The sequence below is a fragment of the Strix uralensis genome, chromosome 4 (genome assembly GCF_047716275.1).
Source record: "Strix uralensis isolate ZFMK-TIS-50842 chromosome 4, bStrUra1, whole genome shotgun sequence".
Taxonomy (NCBI): Eukaryota; Metazoa; Chordata; class Aves; order Strigiformes; family Strigidae; genus Strix; species Strix uralensis.
Genome location: NC_133975.1, coordinates 84,500,371 through 84,519,514, shown reverse-complemented (window position 1 = coordinate 84,519,514; position 19,144 = coordinate 84,500,371). Strand labels below are relative to the sequence as shown.

Sequence of the window (19,144 nt, the reverse complement as noted above, 5' to 3'; positions counted from 1 at the left end):
AAGTGATATCTCAATGAGAATAATGGTAAAAAAACATAGAAAAGAGGAGCTGACACTTCTGAGCATAATCAATTCTTGGCCTACACTGATCAGAGAAGATGCTTTTGATCAGGTCTATGCTTTTGCTATGGTGCAGTAGAAAAGAGACAGAGAATAGTGGACATCTCAGTGTCTTACAGTCAATGCACAACCTTATTTGTATTGTTTAGCTGGACACCGACGTATTAAAGTTCTTGAGAGATCGATGTATTTCTCCATCCTGATCCTGCTATCCCAGTAATATTGTTTCGGTTTCTTTGTGCCAATGAATTGAAATACTGTATTCCTTGATAGAGGTCAATGTTTCCACTCGTATAAACTGGCAGAGTTCCACTGAAGTTCAGAGGTGTTCTCGCTGATGGATAGATCACTAATTTTCCTCAGAAGAGGAGAACAAAGAATACATGTCATTCAGAGGAAAAATGAAGTGAACCATGTACCCAAATATACCTAGAATTTCAGTGGCTCTGAAGGGAGCATCAGTGTTAATGTTGTCACTCCCAGTCTATCCTGTGAATCAGTACTGAGCCTATGTTGTGAGTTCAGTTACTTGCATTTCAGTTACCCAGTCACACCTCGCAGACTTTTTGGGCTTAACGTTCTGTCAGCTGGCACTGCAGATTTATCCTGTTCTGTTAAAGATTCTCCAAATTGTATCCATTAGTTGAGCTTGTGTTCTCTTTCTCGTGCTGTTGTGTGCTTTGCTGACGTGCTTTGACACTCCACTCCTGAGGAGGTTTTTGAAGACAACCTTTAGAGAGTTATACAAGTCTTTTGTGTGAGAGCAATGTAGAAAATAGCTGTCAGTTTGTGTACTGTACTGTTAGTGAAATAAGCATGTCAATTTAAACAAACTCTTTGATGTTTCCATCATCTCATATAATGGCAATGAGATTTTTTTTTTTTTTTCCTCCTGAGAACAAGTGGTTTAAACTATTGCCAGAACTTTTTTTCACTTTGGGAAGTTCTTAAATGTTGAAATACTGTAACTAAACTCACAGCGAGCTTCAAGCCTCACTCATTTGTACATTGCAGGATTTTTCTCCAACCACCAATTTGCATTCCCATTGTTGTATTATTTAGATTTTCTAGTGCAACATTGCTCTGAAATGCCAAAAATTTAATTACATGTATTCAGTTAGCCATTGATCACCATCTGATGTACATTTGGAACAGCACATTCTGGTTTGTTGTTCTGATATATCTATGCCTTGATTCTTCAGAAAAAGAAAAATTTCCCAATTGTATTTGGAATCTGGATCACCAGCACGTGAATTTTAAGGTGCTGAGAGACCCCCAGCAGGAACAGCAAAGATTGATTATCTCTGTGAATCTGAGCTCCAGAATATTGAGCGAAGGTGCTTATCTAAGTTGATCAGATTCATGTTTCTTAAGGTGATGTTATTAGAATTTGCATAGTAACGTGTACTCAGAGACAGCTTGCTTGGATATGGAGTGAGAGGAGGAGACAATGTCTTGCAATGCTCTTGCTAATGATTTAAAAAGAACTTAACTTGGATGTGGAGGAAAATGCCATTAGGATCATAAAGAACAGCTACCATATGTCAAACTACACATAACACATCTGAAAAATGAGATAATTGTCTTCAAGAATAAGCAGCTTCTATTCCATGTTTGCTTTGATCCTTACAGCTTCTTCTATCTACTACTATTATCCTTAATATAAGTGGGAAAGAAGCAAAAAAAAAGAGATATATCCAGTAGCAGTGTATGAAGGCATCCGAGGCAGGATGAAGACCCATTTTTATGTGACAGGGGTATGTGAGATGTAATGTTTGAGCAAGAATTATTGTTCTATCATTTTTTTTAAAGGTCTGATGTAAATACTTTACAAAAAATATTTCTGAAATTTTTTTGTAATGTCCTTTTTCTGACTGCAGAAATTCCTAGTAGGCAGGAACTCACCATGTATTTCACGTTTGTTTTCTCAACTTTCATTTCCCTTTGCTAAGACACAGAATTCTAAAATGTAATTTAGGTTCTGGTAATCACAAACAATATGTAATAAAACATGCCACAGTATGCTCTCCTAGCAAAGAGATTGGGGTGTCTGTCTCTGAAATATTCAGACTGCCTATATTTCTGACTTTTTTCTTTTTTTCTCCTTAAAGAACCTGTAAAGTTCCCATGACTACAATAGTTAAGCAGGCAAAATCTATTCCAAATATTCTCTCTGCAAGTTTATGAAAAGAAAAAAGTAAATAAGTTGGTGTAGAAAATATCTCTGTGCAACGTGTTTTTGTGAACCCTGACAGCAATACTCACTTTACTTGGTCATAAACTACATGCTGTAAAGGCGCTGTCAGGCTCGTCTGAGAGCACTAACACCCATGATTTTCAGTTGGATCAGTACAGCTCTTAGGTATAGAGCAGGTTTGTTCTTAGCCATGACTGTATAAGCATCTATGATCCTGTTAGAGCCATTGAGAAATGTATCAGCTGTTTGTAAATTCTGTGGCTGCAGAGAAGTAACTGATGTTTGTGTAACTTAAGCTGTTTCTGTGTTCGCTGATTAAAAATTCAATTTAATTTACACTTTTCGCTATCAGGCAGTAACATTTTATAACTCCCTTTATAGGTGTCAGATACCTATCTGCTCCTACCCCATCAAAAACTTCATTTTGGTCACTGCCAGATCTTCCTTTTCTCACATTTGTTCTATCTCACTCCTACACTGCGACATATCGGACAGATTTTTTTCAAGATTGTCCTTGCTTCTCCTGTTGTGTCAAGTTGTCTGCCTGGAATTCAGTCACAGACAAATTTCAGTTCAAGGAGGAAATCAGGGTTGGAATTAACTACTGTCAGTGCATTAAAGCCATTGCTTAACTGAGTTCAGACTTATCCTTTTATTTCATTTACTTGAAATCCTGTCACTACTGAAACTAAGACTGTTGCATCATCATCACTGATTACCATGTGTTTAACACGAGAGCAATTACACTAAACACTTTTGTTGTCTCTTAGGGACAAGGGGTTTCTGCTCTGATAGGAGAATAGCTGTGACCATATGGAATCAGGTAGGGCTATAGGACAGAGCACAGAGCATCCAAATAAAAGGGCAGGTATCAAAACAAAGAAGCAATGGAACCAGAGATAGAAAAAACAGAGCCAGTCTGGAAGGAAATGCAGCTCAGATAATTCAATTTTCTTTGTCAGCATGTATTGTTGATATTTATTCTCTGATATTAATGTGGTCCACACATTTTCACAGTGCTTTACAGGAAGTAAAAAGTCCTTAGACAATCATAAAACCAGTGACAGCAAAAAAAATTGGAATATAATAGAAGTTGTGCAAAATAGAAAGACAATATGAAACGAGATTTTGTATGAAGCCTAGGTGAAGTTTTTGAACAATATCTGGCATGACATGAGTGGGAAAACTCACCAGCATGAGCAAGAGTTGGTGATAGAGAGTGAGGCAGTTAGGAAGGGAAGCAGAAAGGAGACTCAAAGGCAGGAGTAAAAGGAAGTGGCAAACAGGACGTCAAGGGCGGGGGGGGGGGGTGGTGGTGGTGTGTGTGTTGATTGGTTGGGGTTTTTTTTTTGCTTTCGTGTAACACTTTTCCATCCAAGATTGGTTGGTGCTCATTTACAAAACTTTGTAGCTCTGGGGTCACTAATTCAACACGAGTCACAGAAGGGAGTAGAGTTTCTAATTCAAACAAAAATCTTGTTTTAAAATGTTGTCAGAGGATCTATATGTTGAAATTTCTGGTGTAACAGGGCAACTCGAAAACTTAAGTAATTTTCAATTTTGTTCCTGTTGAACAAAGGCATTTTGGCTTGTTGTACAGCAGGTAAAACATTTGGTACCCTTACAAACCATCAGTTTTACCTGCTAGCCTCTTACCTGTGTCAAGAGATGTCCCTCAGCGTGAGAGACTGTAGATACAGAATTACCCCAATTGGATGAGAGAGTGCTGAATGAGTTAGAGCAACCTGGGTTGGTTGAGTTAGTGTCAGGGTAGGGGCAGGTTGTGGACTAGCCCTTTGGCTGGGGGAGTAAAGGTGACATATGTGACAGCATTGGCTTTCTTCCCTGCCAGAACAGCACCAAGAGATATTTCAGTATCTCCGATCTTACGTTTCTGTCTGCTTAGAATAGCCTTGCAGAGATGCAGAGATTAGCTTTGGGAAACTAGAATTTGAGTAGCCTTTTAGGGTTAACCTTTTTACACTGACTATTTTTCCCTTCCAAGATTACTACATTGCAGATGATGACTTGCTAACAATACATTTTTAGTGCTTGGTTGAATTTTGATTTTTAATCAGTTGAGAAATGCAGCAAGAAAGGTTGTGAAAGAATGTTTCTTTTTCCCCAAACTGACAGCTTTTGTTCTCTTTGTCAGTCAAGCCAGCAAGTCTTTTAAATTATGACTGTGAGATGGCTATGGAAGATAGTAGCTGTTTTCTGTTTCAGTTTGTAGATCCAAAAATAACAGATTTATCATGTGACTGACAGTTTGAATGTGCTAGGTACTCCGCTTCTGCCAGGTGCACAGGCTCTGCCTCGGCGTCCGTATTTCCCCAGTAAATTGCTGTTAAATGAGGAAACTGGACTTTTTCTGGCTTTGCTGCTTAACACAACTTGAAAACTGTCCAAAGTTTATATATCCTCCTGACAGTTCAGAGCACTGAATGTGAGATCTCTTTGCCAGATTCAGTGTCTTATACTCATTCTCCAAATGCTGGGCAAACATTTACTCAATATGGTTTAACTACAAATCACGCTTTCACTTCCTTTGCCCATGTATTTTCTGCCACTGAATATTGATAGGGACCCCCAGCTCTGATCCATTTTTCAGATTTTTGCCTTGCTCTGGCTTTGGCAAATCCTTGAGCATACAAAGAGTGAGTAGTGTAGCACACTTTGGAAACCACAAGATTGTCATCTCTTATATGTCACACACATCAGGAAAAGCATTTTGGCCTAGAGCCCTTTTAAAGTAGAATGAAAAAAACTTGGCTTCTTTCGCTGACCAGGTTGGATTTCCTAGGCTGGCAGTTAACAAAAATTATTGTCAGCTAGCAGACTATATAGTGAGTTAGTGACAAGAGGAATGCAGAACCAGAAACTACTGGTTTTACAGTTCTGTTCAGAAAAGGATTCTACAACTGAGTCACTTTCAGAGCCAAGTATAAAGCATTAGCAGAGTATATACAGATGAGAAGTATGTAAACATATTTTATATTCATCATCCTCGTGAATATTTTAGTCCCCAGGCAAACTTAAATGGCACCCATTATGAGAGGCATGCCAGGTGATGTGTGAACAGTGTAGCTGTTTCCACATTGCCTTTCCTACCATATCCCTGCACCATCTTTGTGAATGAGGATGGCTATGGGAAAAGAGTTTATCTTGCATCAATATACAGAACTGATCAGTGGATTCCAAAATGGTTCTTGTTAGGATATCACCAGCTCATGTAATTAGAAACATAACTAAATTGAGGTTCAAGCTGCCAATGAGAGAGTCACAGAGGCATTTTTGTACAACTTGAGCCAAAAGGGCATAACCTTGTGCATCTGAGTTGTCAGCTCAGATGAGAGATTTTGGTCTGTCCAAGGTGTGGAGATTCTATATACACAGGCTTGTGGTTTGTAGCGGTGATGGAGCTGGAGAGGATAGTCACCTTTAAGAACTAATAGAGGTTTTGATGGAAGAGCACTTTAATATGAGCAAATTTGATACTTTCATGTGTATAACTCTTTTAAAAGAAGATATCAGCAGAGCAGGTTCAGCCTGGTAATAGAAGAATTTGTCAGCAAGTAATATAGAGGGCAAATTTTACTGCAGACCTTCCTTTTTCTTAATAGATTTCAGCCTGTGATTCCTCCTTTTCCCAGCAGTTTGCCAAGTGTGTAGCTTCTTTTGCCACATAGTGAATTATTTCATTATTTTACAGTTTTACCCAGTAGTATAATTGGAAAAATTATAATATAGCACATTTGGACCCACCAGCGACAGATGTTTAGTGAACTTTTATTGTAAATAAGTTTACTAAAAACAAGCGTTCCAGCCTTTTTTTTCTGTGCAAGTTCTTTTTACCTTCTCTTATGTATGATGGGTCGATCAGCTTCCTTCAGACCACCCATCTGAAAGTTTGGTGGATAAGAGCTGTCTTAGTATGACTGAATTGCAAAATAGATTTCACAGCAAAGTTTTCAAATCTAGTTGCCCTTAGAAATACCAATTCGTTGTGCTTCCCAGTTTATCTTTGTTGGAAAGGGCTGTTTGGCTTTGACATTTCAGGTAATGACTATGGTACTTTAAACAGTATAAGTAATATGGATCAAAAATTGGACTGCAAATGTCACTGATATGAAAATGATACTACTCTTATCCTTTATAGGTGACAGTAAAGGGACTGGATGAGTTGTGGGCTTAGACTTTGTGTTTGCTTTTTTAAGAATAAACATGAGTGCATTTGGATCTCTGAAGAAGTTCTTTAAGATCATTAATATTTAGGCATACACTGTCACAGATCTGACTGGGGAAAGATTCCTGTTGAAGTAGTTTCTTCTAGCTGTGGCGAAGATTCATCTGTTTGACTCCCATTTCAGTAAGCACAGTTACAACTGATCATATGAGCAGTTCTTATTTAATTTTTTGGTCATTTCCATACATTTTCAGACAGAAATGTGTGTAGAGCTCTTTAAATCACCTTTTCTTGTTTAATGTATGGATAACCAGAGAGCTTTGGTCTGATTTCTGAAAAATCATATTTCCATTTAACCAGGGCCTTTAGAGACCTGTATTTTGGAAGGTGGGAAATAGAATAAATATGTTGCAATGAAGTGAAGAAACCTGTATTAAAATGCTACAGGAATAATTTCAGTGACGCTATGATGAAATGATAGAGGAGACGTGAAAATTTTTTAGACAAAATGTGCCACATATCACTTCCCTGTTCTAAAATATTTAATATCTATATGTGAAATCCATAATATGAATTGGGTAATAAACTTCTTCATTTTCAGAGGACTTTATTTCAGTATCAGCACTGTAAGTCTTACAAGCAAAGTTTGAGAGAAAGCGTTTTCTTGTGCAGTATACTAAATGAAGCGTATTGTGCAAGCAGAGAGCAAGACATGTATTTTCTGTTTTTAACTGGATTTTGCCTGCCATAAAGTATGTGCACGCTGAATGGTGGGTCTGATTCTCTAAGATTTTTCCCTGATTAAACACTGAAATATAAAATAGAACCAGACATTTTGAACTTTTGCCTTAAAATCATCCAATTATAATGGTACATCTTTGAAGTTTAAGTGCTACAGAATTCACTATACCATCTTGACAACAATGTTGAACTCTCAATCAAGGACTAGGATGATAATCCCAAACAATGCAAACACTTCTGTCCTCTCTCACATTACTTCATTCCGACATAGGATAAGAGGTCACGTGTTGAATATTTGGCAGTGAGTTACCTTGCTTTGACTGCAATGTTCCCAAAGGCTCGAAGAGGGGACTTGCTCCCGTTTAAAATGCGCTGAGGTGACAGCTTAGTTGGACCTTTCTGTTTGTCTTTGCTACTTAGGTTTCATTTCATCGTGGCATGTGAAGGGGCTCCAAAGACATGAGCTGGACCACCTTGCTAGCAAGGTATTTGCTGTGGCAGGATGCCTGTGTTTGATGACTCTGATGCACTTCGGCACGTGCAGTCTTTGCTGACCCATGCAGTGCAGGAAGGAATGTTTTGAGCTCAATCAGTAATCTCTGATGTGATGAGGAAGTTCACAGGAGGTCTGGGGGGCTGATTTATTTATTCTGTGAAACATCCATGGCGCTAGTAAAAAAGCAAATGATGACTTGTGTTGCAGTTGGGGAGGCAGCTTGATTGTATTTCCTAATCCAGCTGTTACCAGCTGATTGCAAGAAGCTGCGAGCTGATGAAAACTCAAAACAAATAGCTGGAACCATACATGGTAACAGGAAAAGTGCAGCAGTCATCCATTGTGAAACTGTATTGGTCGTCTTAAGCATCAGCTCTGAATACTGTCTCAGAGGCCACAGAATTTCTCTGCATTTTGAAGAGAAATAGACCTGATCTGAAGTGTAGAGTAGCCATTCCTGACAACAGGTCTGCAACTCTTCATTAGGGTCATATTGGTTATTTTCTGGGTTTTCAGCCCACAGGCTTGGTTCCAAGCCTAATAAGGACATTTAAAGGCTCTTGTTCATTACAGTGGCCTTTGACTTGTACTGTTTAGGTGAAGCTGTTTCTGCATGTTGCTGCATGTATGGAATTCTTTTCTTTTAGCCTCTTTTAATGGAAAACATTCACTATTTTAAAAGATATTTTCTGGAGAAAGTTTTCACTCTAAAAATAGTGATTTTTTTTCTGTTTAAAAGTAATTATTGAAGAGAGGAATATGCACTGTTTGTGAATAGAAACGTATCAAAGCCTGCCTTTGGAAACTCTGAAGTTACATGACAAAAGGAGAAAGAAAAAAAAAAAAAAAAGGTCTAACTTCATTCTAAAAAGGTCTAATGAGAAGGTCTAACTTCATTCTAAAATTCGGACTGATAAGTGAGGTCAACATAAAAAACAAACAAAAAAACCCACACAAAAAATGCTACCAAAATACATTTTAAAATTTGCTTAAAGCAAAATAACTTTTTTACTCCTTTTTGTTAGAATGCTTGCCTGAAATGGGACCTTAGGTAGAGAGAAGAAAAAGCACTTGAAATATTTTATGGTTAAAGTTTCATAAACCACTTTTACAGAAACTTTGCTTGATGCAGGAAAAAGAGATTTGGCTCTTGTCGTTCCTAAAAATGACTTCTTCAGAAAGTGCAGTAGTGATAGTTATCTGAAACCAAGGGTAGGGAGTTTGAAGTCAGAGAAATTACTGTAAAAAGGATTTATATATAGAATCATCTATGCTTTTCATTTTATGTATATGTGTATATACATTTAGATGTGTATCTGTGTGCATATATAGAATGTGTTCCACTCCATATATCAGTGGTGATTGTTGAGGATGACCTATCATTAGCACTCGTGTTAAACGTGATTTTCAAGGTTACCAATCCTCTCCACTGAATGAGATCTCAGCCCTAAATAACCAGGGTATTACAAATACACAGATCAGTGATTTGTTTAACAAGATCAGTTTCCGCTTTCTTCCTTCTTGCTGTGCTGGGATGAAGGAAATAAGGCAAAATGCTAATGTCAGTGGCAAAACTACCTTACTTAGAAGGATCAAGTAATGCAGATATAAACAGCAGTGATTTATAATAAACAGAGATGGTCTTTCTGGAGGAAGGAAAAAATGACCGAAGTTTGTCACTTTAGAAAGTAGTTTTTCAGAAAGATTTGAATACTATATTTGTCACAGTATATATATATGTAGGGATGGGTAAGAAAGAGGAATGTTTAGTGTCCCTTGGATGTCTACAACATTCAGTGAAGAGATTTTCTTAATATAGAAAGCTGGCGAGATTGCCAAGAGTCTCCATTTCCCTCCTGGGAGGCTAGAGGCTGGGAGCTTCCCTCCTGTTTTGGGCTTCTATTCCATCACCTGAGAGTTAATAATATTACTTTAATGAAGCTGTGGCTTGAGAAAGGGTAAGCATCTTGAAATGAATGTGTGTGCCCCATCCGAAGAATCTTGAAACTAAAGACTATAAGAAATTACCATTTGTTATCCTAGGAACCTGGCTTTAAAAGTTGATTTAAAAAATATGTGTTTTCTGTGGTTTTGGGAGTCTATTCTGGGGCAGAATATAATGGAATTGATAAATGTTAAGTTTCATTGTTGATTAAAAGAGTTACTCCTGTATGGGAAGAAGTTTAAGTATTTACTTGGTGTCTATTGAACTAGAAACTTGGACATGGAACTAGAATGCTTTTCTTTGCTTTTTGAAATAGGTATAAAAATGAATGCCTGGTCCTTCAAGTGTATGATAACAGAGCATTGCTCATTGATCATTACAGTCTGAACTCACATCCAATATTAGTGGTAAATGATGATCTGGGTTCGTGTAAATCTGACTAGAATGAGTTTCATTTATTTCCTTTTTTTTTTTTTTCTCCCTGCTGAAGTCAGCAAAGAGTCTTGTTAAATAGCTGAAATTACATATATCTCCTGGTAGTCATGAATTCATATTCACATCTGGCTAAAATTTTTTATCTCTGCTAAATAGGTTTGTTTCAAATTATTTACAGTTCACAAAGGCATTTTTAACACTAACATTTATCTCGCCAAATTAGCTGTAAACAGAATTTATAGGAAAGAGTTTATTTACTACATTCTCTGTCTGTACAGCTGCCAGAGATATGGTAGTGGAGGATTTTTCTGAGCTCATGTTGCAGTAAACAATCATGTCAAGACCAGGGGTGAATTAAAGTCTTTGCTATAAAAATAGGACAACTATATACATTTAAAAAAAAAAAAAAACATGGTTTAGCGAGAGGTGTTATGATACAGTTTCCAAAGAAGCATAGGCTTTTAGATGCAAGTCCAGTCTCTAATTGGAGATTGACTTTCACGCTCAGCCTTTTCATAGCAGTTCACAGACACTCATTACTCTCTCTCTCTTATTCCTGCTCCCTTGAGTCACCTGTTTATACAGCCACTCTTCTGCCAGTGATTGAAGTTTGTCTTAAGAAGGCTGATATATCATCAGTACTAACCTTGGTGTTCCAAGGTAAGGATTTTGTGTAGCAAGCACCAGAGAGAGGACCTACATGTGGTATCTGTAATTTCATTGTAGTAAAATGCATAGTTGGCTGTCTGTAAACAAAAGCTTCTCTCTGGTGAATAGACAAAAACATCAGTGCTATTAATTTATTCCGTGCAATGAATTTACGTATTGACTTCTTGAAGTAGTTGGACACCTTCCATTTGATAGAAGACAATGACAGAACTGCAGTCAAGATCCTTGTATCTCAAAGTAAATATCCCTGTAAAAAGGATTACTTTAGTTGTTCTATTTTCCTCCATGGTATGTAAAGGACTGGGAATGGATCATAAAAACCAAAGGCTTAAGAAGCCTTTGGTTTTCTGGTTTTAAATTGATGCTTTTTTACACCTTGTTTTGACAGAGAGAGAAAATTCAGAAAAGCAAATAAAGATCAAAAACTGGAGAAAAAAAGTTGCTGAGACAAACATTCAGTGTTACTGTTTTCTAACTCCTAGTCAGTGATTTTATGATGTAACTGATGAGATTAAAATGTGAGAAAAGATTATTTAAATGATCCAAAGTACTCTTACATAGCTCTGATGAGTCTCATGTAGGCTTTTCTTCTTAAAAGAAGTTGGGTGATGAAATAATATGGATTAGCTGAGAGATTTGTCTGCTGAAGTATATTTGTAATATATGTTCATGAACGACAGAGACAAAACATTTAACTGTTGAAAGATCATGGTTTTTAAATCCTATGGCTTTGCATTTTATTTGTTCAATACTTTTTAATGGAATTAAGGGTTATTTTAGTTGTGGTCTTTATGACGCCCTGTTGTGGCTGAACTAAATGAGAATGAAAGACAAAATTCCGACAGTTGCTACAGGAGATTTGCATTCTGCTACATACTATTAGGCTATAAATCACACATCTTGTTCCTCCTAACATAAGGTTTAATTGAGTGAAATTCTCTGCCCAGAATGAAGTCAAGTCAGACTGGATCTTTGATAGCCTTATCACCTAAGCTACTTCATATATGTTTTAACTAGTGACTGCAATATCTTTGTGCATGTGCCTAGCATGATATTAGCTGGGTCATAAAAGTTATATGCCTTATTCATGAATAAGAGAAGAATGAATTGTTATCAAATGACAGAATGGATGATGTTGGAGAGCACCTGGTCCAACTCACCAGTTCAAAGCAGAGTCAATTAGACCAGGACCACTGGAAGAGTCCGGCTCCATCTTTTTTACTCCTCCCAGCAGATACTTAAGAACAGTGGTAAGATCCCCCTTGAGGCTTCTCTTCTCCAGGCTTGTTTTGCTGATCAGGGATATCAATTAAACTCAGACACCAGAGTGAAAAGAGCAGGCGTATTTACTAGAAATAACTAAATAATATAACAGAATAATACAGAAAACATACAGTAAGAAAAGACAGAACAGTGCACTTAAACAAATAGGAAAATACAGGGTAATGCATCACATCATTACTACCTGAGAGAGAGAATAGTGATTAGAAAGATCCATCACCACTTGCATACTTTACCATCATCCAGATCCGCAGTCGCTGGGGAGCCCCGGTTACAGCGAGGATTTGGAGAGCCTGTCCCGGCAAGTGGGAAATCCTACGCGGTGCGTCCACCCGTAGCTGAGGCTTCCAAAGTCGCTGTGAGCGGGCCCAGCCTTATATACCTAAAAATCAGTAAGCCAGAATAGCTGGCACCTTTGTTTTAAGCGGAAACATCTGGTTTTCATCTCACATTAGGTTCCCCCCCAGAGCCTGGCCAGGGCTTAAGGGAGAAGCTAAGGGAGTTTCCCTGCTGGTCTAATTAATTTATGAGCAAGGTCACAAGGCCAGACAGCTGTTTCTGTGGCTCAGTTATCTTGCTCACACATAAAGAAATATAAAGATACATTCAACATAGACATGTTTTATGATGTTTAAGCTATATCTTCTATGCATATTTCACTAATGACTACATACAGAGTTAGCAGTTTCAGCTCAGGGCCTGTTGCTCAGGCTTCAGTATTCCCACCTTTTACATCAGAATAGTTGGTTTGCTATAACTTAGTATAATACCTATTAGCACAATGGTTATCAGTTATAAAATGTACAGGATTCATCTATAGGTCAACTCTGGTTTGGGCTTATTGTCCAAGCCTTAGCACTTCAAGGCTAAACAACCCCAGCTCACTCAGCCTCTCCTTGTATGACAGACATTGCAGTCCTTAATCACCTTCATGGCTTATCAGTGGAATTGCTCCAGTACATCCCTATCTTTTTTGTACTGGGGAGCCTGGAGCTGGACCCAGCACTCCAGATGTGGCCTTCCCTTGACCTGCTAGCAATGGTCTTCCTAAATGCAGCCCCGGATGCTGTTGTCCTTCTTAGCCACGAGGGCACATTGCTGACTCATGTTCAGCTTGTTGTCCACCAGGACACACGGGTCCTTCTCTGCAAAGCTTCTTCCACGACTGTTGGCCCCCAAGCGTGTAATGGTGCCTGGGGTTATTCCTCCCCAGGCATTTCACAGTGTTGATAAATTGGGTAGATTCAGTATTTATTTTTACTTTTTTTTGTAAACTAACATTTTGATCTGAAATAGTTTCCCTATGAAAATGTTAAAATGGAACTACCTGACAGTTTCAGAATACCTGCAAGGGCTGCCATGTGAATTTTTTTTTTTCCCCTCTGAACATATTCTTGGAGAAAATCGCACCATCCTGCCCCAGATTTCAACAGTGGACTAAAGCATATTTTGCAAAACACCTCATCACCTTTAGCAAACAATTATTCTTATTTTTGGGATGTATTTGGTGTGTTATTTATGCAGGAGTATTGTAATTGAAATATTTCTTGTTTTTCTCCACCTGTGCAGTTTCCAAGACATACATTGCCAACACTTTTTTGCTTATTTAGAACACCTGTATGCTTTTGTTGGCTTTGTGACTAAGCTTCTGATGTTCGCATGTTTTCTGCTCTGTACTTGGTCAGTAAGACTCTGTAAGTGAATGTCAGCTAATGTCTACAATAAGCAGGAATTAATAAGAAAAAATGTTACAGGATTTTGAATATTTACTTTGATGCTTAAAAAGGTCATTATTTTTAGAACAACTAGTGGTTTGGTTGATTTATCTTTAGGAAAATACATCGTTGCTCTTCATGGAGTAGCAGAAAACTTGTGTCACGTCTTTCCTCATTCTTGGTAAACGAGAAAATCAGGAAGAGGGTCTGAGGACTGTCCATTTGGGAACGTTTTTAAGAATTAGTGTGCTTTGTGAAATGTGGAAGTCAAAATGTGTATAGTTAGATTTGAACCACCAAAATAAGTAGTTCAAATTCATAGGAGGTGAAGATTATCAAAATAACTGAAGGTTGTACAAAACATTTAAGAGTTTAAGGAGAATTTTAGGAGTCCAGTTTTAAAACCCACTTTGCAAACCAGAGCCTGCATTTCTTCCTGTTTTCAAAATTTTTAACTAAGAATATGTAACAAATTTTTTCAGTATCAGAAGGAAATGGTAAAGAAATTTTGTGAAATGGTTCTGTTTCTAGGTATGTTATTGGAATTGGATTATATGGCCTCAAAGAATGATTAAATAACTTGATTCCATTAGAAATATCATAAGGAAAATACAAACTTCATTCTAGATAAAAGTGGGCAATTGTTCATTGAGCCAGTTGGAGAAGGTGTCCTTAATCGTGACAGAAAAAGCAAAAGCCTCTCCGCTGTATCCAATGCACAGAGAGTTGCTTTATGAAACAACTTTTTGTCTCATCCAGTTTTTATTGTATTTTTATTTGAAGTTACTTAATTTAGTTTTTTCCACCCCTTGAAAATAAATGTTAATTTCCTATGGAACTGGAGTTCCGAAGTAGTGGTGCATGCTGTCTTCTGCTGATGTGGTACATGTTTCCTTTTGATGTTTTCTTTCTTCTCACTAGAAATTCTCTAGAAATTGTGGAAAAAGTGGAAAAAAAGGCAATAGTAGACTTGACGCTCAGGAATTTACCATGAGAAATGCAGGATATCCTTTAAGATGCATAACCTCTGTGTTTGTAATTACTGCAGTGCTGCATATGATGCCGTCCTTGACAGAAACGTGGCCATTAAGAAGCTCAGCAGACCATTTCAGAACCAAACTCATGCCAAGCGAGCTTACAGGGAGTTGGTCCTCATGAAGTGTGTGAATCATAAAAATGTAAGTTTTCAACAGGTAACGGGAGAAGTGGTATGTATATTGGTTTGTTAGAAAGAAAATTGTTTTGTTGGATGCCTTTTTAAAACAGAAGAAATGAGGAGTAAATTTTGCTCGGGGGATACAGTCTTTCTGGTATTATATACCCACATGAGAGAGTGAGGATCTTCCATGTGCTTAATTAAAGGCTATGGTAAATGGGGGTGCTGCTAGTAGGGTTACGGTTGTAGAAGGGTTAAGAGCAGAATATGTTCTTGTCAACTCCTTATCCAGAAATGCATAAGTGGTTGTTGGAATCCTGGCTCCACCCTCTCGTCACTGAGATTTGTCTCAAAAGCAGTGTCTCTTGAGTTGGAGTACCCATGCACAAGCGTCACTCCTTGTTCTGCACTTCATCTGAAACCTAGTCATATAAATGTATTGTATAGGTTGTACAAGATGAGGGGTCGTCATGGTGAAGGTTGTTGCAAAACTACAGAAGAAAATTAAGAACCAAAAGCACTTTTCCATTCTCATGTATTTGTGTGTAAGCTAACGTTGTGGAGCCAGGGGCTCTGAAGCCTCAACACATTGTGCCATTCCTTCTAATCACAGTGTTCGTGTTGAAATAAACAGCACTAGCAGGTTCTAGACTTTCCTTCTTCTTACACCTATTGTACAACATTTCCTGCTTCTTACACCTACCGTATAACATTTAGGATCCATAACAAATGAAAATATTCCTACACTGCAGCAAAAGAGCTATTCTACAGCTGTATGTTTATTGTAACCATCTGTCTAGTAGTTAGAACTATCTGCCTGACACTGCATGAGCTTGCTTGCTTTTTTTGTAGTAGGATTTTGTATGTAGGATTGCCCCATTGCGTGGTCAAGGGATAATTAAATCCCAAGGATTTAAACTTCCTACAATTCCTTGATTTCTGCTGCAGCATGGTGCCATACCTGTGTGCCCCTTCCTTTTCATTAGGAGTTAATTTTTCTGTTTGTGACATGTTTACGCTTGCCTCAGATACTGCAGTGACTCTTTCTCCTCATGTAAAACATAAATGAGCTTGAAGATTGTGATGTAAGGTGACATTTGACACTTGTTCTCAGTCATAAATTCACATGGAACGAAAAAGGACTGACCTTAAAATAGCAAACAGCAGGACTTGTCCTGCTGCCCCACTTCGGGGCATTGACTTATCCTTTCATTTCTGCTGTGTTGATCAGGACTGTACCTGTCTCTTCCCTATTGACTCGGATGGAAACTACCCTCAGTCAGAGCAATGCACGGGGCTTTGAAAATGCAGGGATGAGTGAGTAGTAGGGACAATGATGCATTCTCACTTCATGTTTTTAACGGACTGAAAAGAGCGGAGGGCAGCAGGAACGATATTAATTTTAAACACAGAATTTTTAAAATGCGGCATAAGAACTGATAAGAGCATCACATTGGTTGGGTCAGAGTTTTAATCTGTCTATACAGAGAAGTGGAAAGGAAGGAAAGGATTGTAAAGGCACCTGTGTGGAGGCACCAATCAGTCAGAATATGTGGAGTGGACAGAAAGAATATTGAACCATTCCTGTTAGAAAGCCTAGAGAGTTGATGGAGATGGGGAGGGAGACTGTCAGATGTTGTCTTCATGGTGATATCACGCTGATATATCTTCTCCCTCTGTTGTCCACATGGAAGGAAATCACAGGAAATTCAGGTCCCTGAGGTCATGTTTTTCCTCCATGCTCTTTCACACATTCTTATCAGTGTCTTCCAACAGCCCAGCCAATTTAAAAAAAAAAACCAACCAAACAAACAAAACCCAAACAGTAAAAAAGGAGTTGCAGTGTGCAAGATGTCTTTGCCCAGAATGTATCTACCATTTTAAACTTCTTCTACCAAAAAGTGGTGCCTCTCATGATGAAATTTGTGTCAGAGTGTGTATGTGCCCTCAAAGGAATTGAGGCCGTGTCAGAGAGAAGGAAGGACTTCTGTTTATTTTTAATAAGATGGTCCTTGATTATTTGTCCCTTCAGATGATTGTTCTTCATATTATAAGAAATTTCTGGCTGTAGCACAAGGACTGCTATGCTAGATTGAGCCTACAGTTGGTCTTTAAACATATAACTTCAAAATTCAGAACACTGTCTCACCCTCAGCATTTTCTTTTGTCACTGATCATCACTAATCTTTCTCTCAGAAACCATTTCAAGTGCATCTAGAAGAAATCTTAGTGATCTGTGGTATTTTATTTTGAATGTTGTCAACTTTTCACTGATCCATAAAGTGAGAAGCGTTAGTATAAATTGAGCAATGAAAAAACAGAGTTTATCCTTTAACACACACTTCAAAATGTGTTCAACTGCTTACATTTATCACTTATTTTCATCCTTTTGTCTTACTTTTCTTTTCAGATTATCAGTTTATTAAATGTCTTCACACCACAGAAATCTCTGGAGGAGTTCCAGGATGTGTAAGTAACACAGACAGTAATTAAACTAAAGCTTTTGAGATGTGGGGGGCATTATAGTGTACCTTGAACACAACAACTCAGCAAAATACAAAGGTTATAAGCCTTCTAAAAAAAGATCACATGTAGTCTACAATGTGGGTAGACAGATATTCTGCATTCCCATATTGAGAGCGCTTTTGACACTTAGAAGGTGTCAAATACCAGGTTTCCTAAGTGCTGTAATAGTGTGCACGTCCTGCTGGTGTCTCTTCTTCAGAAGGTTAGTGTGTTTGCATTTGTCTTCACGTGCAGAGGAAGGGGTTTGAGTAGTTAAAAGGGCCTGCTTTTGTGTTACTAGTTTGCTTGGCAAATGACGGTTGTTATGTGACTCCCTGATGTGTGTGAGGTTTTGAATTGCAGCGCTTCATTCGGAAATAATTTCCCATAAGACTTATGTGAAACATTTCCTCATTTCATATTTGTTTTGATACGACCTTTAACTGAGTAAAATTACTTGTCTGGGGAACTAGTGCTAGGTGTAGAGGACAACTAGCATCTCTGCTGAACACTGCTCTATTGCACAGGCACTATTGTGTGTAGCATGAACCCTCCCTGACTGAAATTTTAAATACTTAGTGTTTTATATAGTTGTACTCTTTTTATATTTCAGTCTTTCCCATATTCCATATACATTATATGGAAATATCTTCCCATTCTGTACTCTAATATCAGTAATGATAACGGATAGCAATGGCTGAAGTCAGTCAACTACTGTTCTGGTTACGGGATTTCTGCATAATATTGTCACTGCAGACTTGTGCAGAGCAGAGGAGGTAACTAGTGCTGGAGAGAAGACAAGGCATGCAGCTCACGTTGAAATGGACAGCTCGTGTTTTCCCCAAAGTCTGAGAGTGCTTTAATGTAATGTTACAGTTATCAATCAGCTGTGCTTGTGAGATATCTCATAAGAAATGTGTGTTTAACTTATTAACTTACGGCTAAAGGGGACTGGCTTAACATGCTGCTGAGGTTGTCAGTGAAGCTTATTTATCAGAAGCACAAGACCAAATAGTTGTAATGAGAATTGTGTGAAGTCATGCAATCTTAGGAGGATTTTTGGAGACATTTCGCATGGGGATGCATATTTTAGCTTCTCAGACATCTCTACTACTCTCCGATTCCTACATGTACGGTGGTAGCTGTTTCCCATAATGGTCAAAGGTCCATTTGGTGCTTGTGGCTCTTCTGTTTTCTGCACGTGCTTCCTGTTTGCCCATGTAGAGTACAGTCTCTGTCACGGGGAATGCACCAAGAAAGGGCCAGCAATCCACCTGTTTTGCTGGGATGCTAAAAGAGTGGTGTCTCTGCAGTGAGATGGTGCCGTGAGAAACAAACACCACAATGGTACCGTTGTGAGTGCACCCAGTCTTCAGCTGTGTTACTCCCAGTCATCAGAAATAAAGTGAATTTTGAAGCAAGAAGAGACATTGTTACTTCTTTGAAATGATGCCGTGGTTCCTCTTCAACACAGACAATAACCCTATGACTTTGCTTTTTCATTCAGTTACCTGGTAATGGAGTTAATGGATGCCAATCTGTGCCAGGTCATTCAGATGGAGCTAGACCATGAGCGAATGTCTTATCTACTGTACCAAATGCTCTGTGGTATCAAGCATCTTCACTCTGCAGGAATTATTCACAGGGTAAGGGGCCTTTGGTTTAAAACTTAAGGCAGCATATGACATCATCATGAAGACTTTAGAAACCACTTGAGTTTCTTGTGTACTGTGGATCAAAGCCCTATCTCGCAGTAAA

The 19,144-nt window shown here is 38.2% G+C and overlaps 1 protein-coding gene across 11 annotated transcripts in view; it reads left to right on the top strand.

The window, feature by feature from the left end:
- MAPK10 (mitogen-activated protein kinase 10) overlaps positions 1–19,144 on the top strand; it is a 189,550-nt gene that overhangs the window by 111,714 nt on the left and 58,692 nt on the right. For 9 of the 11 annotated variants that reach the window (XM_074867548.1, XM_074867546.1, XM_074867541.1 and 6 more), the window contains 3 exons: positions 14,774–14,903; positions 17,292–17,350; positions 18,894–19,032. In XM_074867548.1, the coding sequence (XP_074723649.1) occupies positions 14,774–14,903; positions 17,292–17,350; positions 18,894–19,032 (328 nt within the window). Of the gene's footprint in view, positions 1–9,564; positions 9,639–10,674; positions 10,721–14,773; positions 14,904–17,291; positions 17,351–18,893; positions 19,033–19,144 lie in introns of those variants that run through there. The other 2 variants (XM_074867551.1, XM_074867552.1) reach the window with 2 other exon arrangements.